Below are 8166 nucleotides of genomic sequence, written 5' to 3' on the forward strand. Positions count from 1 at the left end.
CCCCCCCCCCCCGGTGTCAAAGACGACGTGTCCCTCAGGACGTGGAGGTAACACAAGGCCTCCCGTTCCAGAGCGAAGAGACCCGGTCCTCTGGGCTCTGGAGAAGCACCAGGGTGGGGCCTCCTTGTCACCACAACAAACAAAACGAGCGAGACCAGAGCAAGTCCTCGCTCAGCTCCCGTCAAAGCCGCGCCCGCAGGGACTGCGCTCTGCCTCCTCCGTGAAGCCCACCCGCAGGGACTGCTCTGCCTCCTCCGTGAAGCCCACCGCTGCAGCTGGTCAACAACGAGCACCAGCAGCCCTGTAGACGTGTCCACTCTGAACGTGGCCAGGGCTCGCCTGTTCGGGACACGTGTGTGAACCCCCCTGGGTCCTCCACCTGGCCCTCTGCCCCACGCCGTGCCTGCCGCACTCGACCGCGGCCGTGGCCAGTACTCACTGAGCTGATCCTGTGGTCCTTTGTCACCTTGTACGAGACAGACGATCTCGTCACTGAGAAAAGCCTGCCTCTGCTAACCTAACCTTGTCAACGTTAAGAAGACCAGAGTAAGAGAACACAGAAATGCCACCCACTTCCCAGCCGTGACCTGAGTGGCAGAGGCAGGGAGGCGAGAGCTGGGAGGGCCCAGGGCCAGCGTCGGGCTCAGCCGGTTTCCAGACTGAGCCCACCCGCCAGCCCCAGCAGGGCCCACGCCTCACGCCGAGCAGGCCCTCCCTACACCACTGTCCACCTCAGCGGCAGGTCAGCCAGCCTGTTGTCTGTTCTCTCCTCAAGCATCAAGCCACCCGAATTTCAAACTCTTCCTGTTCAGAGACCTCAGGAAAAGTGTGAAACCATCAGTTTTTCAGAAGCAAAACACAACCACCAGAAAGCTTACCTAATGGAGGATTTCCAAGGTCTTTAAAGTGAGTTGTAACACACACCAGTTCAGTTTCTATTTTCAAGTTCAAGTCTCCGTTTAGGTTTGCTTGAATAATCTGCAAATGGAGTATTTCAGTCTTAAGAAATAGAAGAAAAAAAAAAATAACAAACCAGCCCACCCGAGCCCGGCTGCTGCCACGATGGTGACAAGGAAACCCACAAACCCCTAGAACCCACCCCACGGCACCAAGACCCGCCCGAGAACCAGGAGCCCAGAAACCCCCACAGGAGAGGACCCTGCATAGTGGAGAGCTCGGCAGGGACACCTGGGAACAGGTGGGACTGGGACTCGGCCAGGAGGCTGGTGGTGGGGACCTGGGAAGCCTGGCACCCTCACAGGGGAGGGTTGTTCACGTTGAACAGGAGAGCCCCTTCTGTAGGGTTTATGAGAGGTGAGGGGGAGAGGGCCCAGCAGTCCAGGGGCAGGGGCTCTGCCAGCTCTGTCCTTCACACAGAAAGAACAATCGGGGCCTCGGCTGAACTGCCCTGACTCTCTCCCCTGGGCTGAGGTCCAGCAGGCCCCAGGGCATCCCCAGGGGAAGCTTCTGGCCTGGCAACGGACCGGCACCAAGGCTGTCAGGGGAGGACCGAGGTCAGCACGCTCTCACAGCTTCGCTGGAAGCTGACTGGAAATTAAAGCGAACTCAGATTAAACCAGGAAAGAAACTACTCTTAACTGAGCACAAGGGCAGATGAAATGGCCCATAAACACTGTGCTTTAGAAAACCTCTGCATCCCAACTTCCTCCAGGTCCCTGGGACAGCCCTCCCGGACAGCCCTCCTGATAGCCCTCCCGGACAGCCCTCCTGGGACAGCCCTCCCGGACAACTCTCCCGGACAGCCCTCCTGGGACAGCCCTCCCGGACAACTCTCCTGGACAGCCCTCCCGGACAGCCCTCCTGGGACAGCCCTCCCGGACAACTCTCCCGGACAGCCCTCCTGGACAGCCCTCCTGGGACAGCCCTCCTGGGACAGCCCTCCCAGACAGCCCTCCCGGACAACTCTCCCGGACAGCCCTCCTGGGACAGCCCTCCCGGACAGCCCTCCTGGGACAGCCCTCCTGGGACAGCCCTCCCAGACAGCCCTCCCGGACAACTCTCCCGGACAGCCCTCCTGGGACAGCCCTCCCGGACAACTCTCCTGGGACAGCCCTCCCGGACAACTCTCCCGGACAGCCCTCCTGGGACAGCCCTCCCGGACAACTCTCCTGGGACAGCCCTCCCGGACAACTCTCCCGGACAGCCCTCCTGGGACAGCCCTCCCGGACAGCCCTCCCGGACAACTCTCCCGGACAGCCCTCCTGGGACAGCCCTCCCGGACAGCCCTCCTGGGACAGCCCTCCCGGACAGCCCTCCTGGGACAGCCCTCCCGGACAGCCCTCCCGGACAACTCTCCCGGACAGCCCTCCTGGGACAGCCCTCCCGGACAACTCTCCTGGACAGCCCTCCTGGGACAGCCCTCCCGGACAACTCTCCTGGACAGCCCTCCTGGACAGCCCTCCTGGGACAGCCCTCCTGGGACAGCCCTCCCGGACAACTCTCCTGGGACAGCCCTCCAGGACAACTCTCCCGGACAGCCCTCCTGGGACAGCCCTCCCGGACAACTCTCCTGGACAGCCCTCCTGGACAGCCCTCCTGGACAGCCCTCCTGGACAGCCCTCCCGGACAGCCCTCCCGGACAGCCCTCCTGGGGGGGAGCTGGGGCGCCACCTCCGTCCCCAGGAAGCTGACAGGGGAGCAGGGGTTCCGACTCCCGCTGGGAGCCTGTCATGTAGCCCTGGGCGGCTCAGAGGCAGCTCAGAGCAGCAGCAGGGCTGGGAGCTACGGGCAGTGAGGAGGCTGAGTGCCTTCCAGGGGAGGACAGCCAGGCAGAGCCAGGCAAGGGCTGGCACTGGGGGGAAGGACAAGTGTTGGGCGTGGTGGGGCGGCCAGGAGGGTGTGGCCATGGCAGGACCAGGTCTGGCAGAGGGTGAAAATCAAGCTTACACCTCATCAGCTCAACAGTGGTTTTTAAGAGGCAAGGACAGCCCTGACTGGGTGGCTCAGTGGTGAGAGCACCGTCCCGACATGCAGAGGTTGTGGGTTCGATCCCCGGTCAGGGCACATACAGGAACAGATCAATGTTTCTGTCTGTCTCTCTCTCACTCGCTTCCTCTCTCTCTAAAGTCAATAAATAGTCAAGGACATAATCAAACGTGTTGGCTGAGTGAAGAACTCAGGAGCCCCAGCTGTAAAGGAGGACCACCCACACAGCACCCCACCACAGTCACGTGCTGTGGCATCTCGTGACATGCAGCCGACTGCCACAAAAGGGGCTTCTTCCTGGGCTCCCGGGACACTCACTGCCAACACCGGCCCCTCATAAAGACACACACGTGAGCTGATTAGGAAGAGCCGCTGAGTGCAGTGTACTGGAGTGTGAGTGTGGACAGCAGGCAGCAGGGCACACACACAGCTCTCCCCGGTGGCGCGGCAGAGCCCTGGGGCGGTGTCCACGGACACTGTGGCACTGCTGCTCTCGACAACGGGTGGTGAGGCCCGTGCGGGCGAGCAAGCGCCCTGGGGCGGTGTCCACGGACACTGTGGCACTGCTGCTCTCGACAACGGGTGGTGAGGCCCGTGCGGGCGAGCAAGCGCCCTGGGGCGGTGTCCACGGACACTGTGGCACTGCTGCTCTCAACAACGGGTGGTGAGGCCAGTGCGGGCGAGCAAGCGCCCTGGGGCGGGTGTCCACGGACACGGTGGCACTGCTGCTCTCAACAACGGGTGGTGAGGCCCGTGTGTGCGAGCGCCCTGGGGCGGGTGTCCACGGACACTGTGGCACTGCTGCTCTCGACAACGGGTGGTGAGGCCCGTGCGTGCGAGCATCGGGCACGCACAGCAAACGCTCCAGAGCTCTTCTCTGAGGAAGTCGTGACTCACGAGGTGACTGCTGATGTTTTTCATTTTCTCCACAACACTCTTCATGGTTTTCAGCAGTGGCAGATAAATACTGACCTACGGACCAGAGGAAAGTCAGAAGCGTGAGTGTCAGTCCAGCCTCGCCTGACGGACACTCGTCACTGCTCCGGTTTGGAGTGCGTGCCTGTGTAAAACCTCTGGAATTCTAGGTTTTTAAAACACCTGGATAAAGTTCCTCTAAAAACATGAGAAAAAGTTTCGCCAACTCACAGCTGCCTCTGGTTACTCCCCTGACGAGGTCCCTGTGGGCACTTGGGTGCCAGGACTCTGCCCTCCACCTGGAGGTGTGTGCCCAGGGAGAGCTGTCCCCTGAGGGACACACGCAGAGGCCCAGGCCTTCCTCTCCGCAAAGCCCTGTGAGGAAGTCCCTGCCCGGCGTCAGACGGGGTCCCCAGTGGGGCAGGACACACTGCTGCTGCCTAGCTGTGCAGACGCCCTCTGGGAAATCCATTCCATTGGCCTCATCTCCCAACGGATCGTGAGCAAGGCCAAGGTCCCTCGGATGTCTTTACTTCCTAAGCCACTGGGTTCCCATCAGCTGGACTGTGACACGCCCTGGACACCGCTCCCTCCTGAACGAGGGACAGTCACCTCTGTGCAAGGTAACCTGGTGACAGAAAGGACGGTCCTGCAAAGGACGTCCACAGTGTCCTTCAGTCCAAGGGCAATCACTGGGCGGACAAACCCTCACCCTCCGCAGCACGCAGTTCCTGCCACGCAGCCCCGTGTAGGTCGTCAAGTAGACGGCCCGAGGCAGGCACACAGTCCACTCTTCCCGCACGTCTTTCAAAAGTGAAGCACTTTCAAGTAAAACACGCTGTAAAGGTTACAGCTAAAATTGACGCCCCTTTCATGCGTGACAGCAGGACTGCAGGTGTCACTTACGTCAGAGTCTGGGATTGTCGGTTCCTGTAAATTCTTCCACAACTTCCTAGGAATGACCTTAATGGGGATGTCGTGGGTCACCATGCGACTACTGCTGGACAGAGACACCTGCCAAGACAGGAACGGAAAAGTAATTTTCGCCCTGGGGGGAGAGCTCTGCTGGTCAGAGACCCTCCCCACGCGCGGAGGCTGTGGGCAGATCCGGGTCAGAGCACACACAGAACAGATCGATGCTTCTCTCTCTCCCTTCCTCTCTCTAAAAAATCAGTTAATTGAAAAAAATCACTTAATATTTTAATAACGTCAACATTTAAAAACAGAAGAACCGTAATGCTGGTGGCCAGGCAGGGTCACGTGGGATCCGGGCAGACGGTAGAGAATCTGCAGACCACGGACCGGAGAGGTGGGGCCGTACCCGCTGACTGGAGGCTCGCAAAGACAGGCCAGCGAGTCAACAACAAAGGGAAGAGCTGATAAACAAAGGAAAACCTGCTATTCGCAGTCAGGGCCCGGGAGCAAGGAACACTGCGCTCGCGGTGGCCAGAGGGCGATCTGGGAGAAATCGGGCCCAGGGGAGGCCCCCAGGGCCTGCTCCAGGCCACGCCCACGGCCCGCTCCAGGCCACGCCCACGTGCCTCTGCCACCTGCTCAGGCTCTGACCAAGTCAAGTGCGCGCAGATGGCAGACTCACGAGCAAGCTGACACAGCTGCCCCGCGAGAACCGAGACGCCCCTGAAGCTAAAGCGGGGAGCCTGAGAGAACGTTCTCTGCTCATGGGGGGATACCCAGTGCACAGGGACCTCCGGGAGCCTCCGGTGTGCCCCCCGCTGTCAGGGGAGTCCGGAAGCCTCCTCACCAGCTCTATGGAGATGGTCAGGCAGGGAAAGTGCTTGTTGGTCAGTTTGACCTTCAGGGCCCTGGCGTTCTGTGCCGTCTTCAGGGCCCGAGCTAGGTTTTCCGACGTGAGCTCCACGTAAATCTCGTTGTTCTCCTCGGAGACACCTTCCATCTGGAACTCGCTGAAGAAGTTCTCCTGAGGGGACACGGGGCCACAGGGTCACCTGGGCCCTCTCCGGCCTGCGAGCGCAATGAGGGCCAGAGGACAGCGGGCCTGCTCACCTGGGGCAGCTCGCACCACATGCTGACCCCGCCGCCGGCCGCCGAGTCGGGCAGGATGAAGTGCAGCTTGCGCGGGCTGATCCGCAGAGTGCAGGCTCGGGCGAGCTTGGCCACCATGCAGCTGACACCTGCGGCGGGGTGAGCAGGTCACTGCGCAGGACAGCGGCGCCCCCAGGCCTGCACTGGCATCCTCCAGGTCCGCGCTCGGCCACCGGCCACGTGCCCACAGCAGGGGTGAGGACGCACAGGCTGACAGCTTTGGACCCTGGGCCGCAGCACGGCCTTCCAGCCCCGGGAGGGTCTGTGCCAGAAACCACCCCTGTGGTTCTGCAGGTCACAGGCTGGAAGCGGCTGCTCAAAACCGTCCGGGCCGCTGTGTGCGATGCTGCTCACGCCCGGACCCAATGACCCACTCTGCTGCTCACGCCCGGACCCACTGACCCACCCCACTGCTCAAGCCCTGACCCACTGACCCACCCTGCTGCTCAGCCAAGACCCACTGACCCACCCTGCTGCTCAGCCAAGACCCACTGACCCACCCTGCTGCTCACGCCCGGATCCACTGACCCACCCTGCTGCTCACGCCCTGACCCACTGACCCACCCCACTGCTCACGCCCTGACCCACTGACCCACCCTGCTGCTCAGCCAAGACCCACTGACCCACCCTGCTGCTCAGCCAAGACCCACTGACCCACCCCGCTGCTCAGCCAAGACCCACTGACCCACCCTGCTGCTCAGCCAAGACCCACTGACCCACCCTGCTGCTCACGCCCGGACCCACTGACCCACCCTGCTGCTCAGCCAAGACCCACTGACCCACCCTGCTGCTCACGCCCGGACCCACTGACCCACCCTGCTGCTCAGCCAAGACCCACTGACCCACCCTGCTGCTCACGCCCGGACCCAATGACCTACCCTGCTGCTCAGCCAAGACCCACTGACCCACCCTGCTGCTCACGCCTGAACCCACTGACCCTCTGACCCACCCCGCAGCTCATGCCCGGATCCACTGACCCTCTGACCCACCCTGCTGCTCACACCTGGACCCACTGACTCACTGACCCACCCCGCTGCTCACACCTGGACCCACTGACTCACTGACCCACCCCGCTGCTCACACCTGGACCCACTGACCCACTGACCCACCCCGCTGCTCACAGCTATAACCAGATCTATGCACACGGCCCCCACCCCGCTGACCCCCGTCTTTGCTCACCGCCCCCACCCCGCTGACCCCCCCACCCTGTCTCTGCACACAGCCCCACCCCGCTGACCCACGCCTTTGCTCGCGGCCCCCACTCTGCTGACCCCCATATCTGCACACGGCCCCCACCCCACTGACCCCCATCTCTGCTCGCGGCCCCCACCCCGCTGACCCCCATCTCTGCACACGGCCCCCACCCCGCTGACCCCCATCTCTGCACACGGCCCCCACCCCGCTGACCCCCATCTCTGCTCGCGGCCCCCACCCCGCTGACCCCCATCTCTGCTCGCGGCCCCCACCCCGCTGACCCCCATCTCTGCTCGCGGCCCCCACCCCGCTGACCCCATCTCTGCACACGGCCCCATCCCGCTGACCCCCATCTCTGCACACGGCCCCACCCCGCTGACCCCCATCTCTGCTCGCGGCCCCCACCCCGCTGACCCCCATCTCTGCACACGGCCCCACCCCGCTGACCCCCATCTCTGCTCGCGGCCCCCACCCCGCTGACCCCCATCTCTGCACACGGCCCCCACCCCGCTGACCCCCATCTCTGCACACGGCCCTACCCCGCTGACCCCCATCTCTGCTCGCGGCCCCCACCCCGCTGACCCACGCCGTTGCTCGCGGCCCCGCCCACGCGCCCGTCATCCCGCAGGAAGCCCGCCGCGCGCCCTTCCGCCTTCCGGTCCGGGCTCCCCCGCTCCTCTCCACACCCCCGAGCGGCCGCGGCCCTCTCACGCGTGAAGTGGTTCAGACAGGCCGCGTCCACAATCTTGGCGCGAAACTTCATGGCGGAACACTTCCCGCGCGGGGGACCTGTGAGTGGTGGGATGAAGCCCCGCCCCCAGCGCCCCGCCCCCAGCGTCCCGCGGGAAACGCCGCCGCGTCCCCATTGGTTCCGATCGCTCCACTAGCTCACAGGCCGGAAGCCAATCGGGACAGCCCGTGGAGCATCAGACCAATCAGAGATAGGGGGCGGAGCTCTGGCTCTGCCAATCAACCTCCCGGATCAGGAGGGGCGGGGCCGCGGAAGGGGGCGTGGCGGGCCGGTGTCCGAATCTTCGTCCTCCTTGC

General features: G+C 63.4%; 1 protein-coding gene across 1 annotated transcript; it reads right to left on the reverse strand.

The window, feature by feature from the left end:
* Positions 1–171: 171 nt before the first annotated feature.
* HUS1 (HUS1 checkpoint clamp component) lies at positions 172–7932 on the reverse strand. Its single transcript, XM_066354260.1, has 7 exons — positions 7831–7932; positions 5887–6014; positions 5624–5800; positions 4768–4875; positions 3844–3918; positions 879–978; positions 172–275 (listed from the first exon to the last, which is right to left on the reverse strand). The coding sequence occupies exons 1-7, from the start codon at positions 7880–7882 to the stop codon at positions 172–174; spliced, it is 744 nt and encodes a 247-aa protein (XP_066210357.1). The 5' UTR covers positions 7883–7932.
* Positions 7933–8166: the final 234 nt, after the last annotated feature.

Source organism: Saccopteryx leptura, chromosome 12, assembly GCF_036850995.1.
Source record: "Saccopteryx leptura isolate mSacLep1 chromosome 12, mSacLep1_pri_phased_curated, whole genome shotgun sequence".
Classification (NCBI taxonomy): Eukaryota; Metazoa; Chordata; class Mammalia; order Chiroptera; family Emballonuridae; genus Saccopteryx; species Saccopteryx leptura.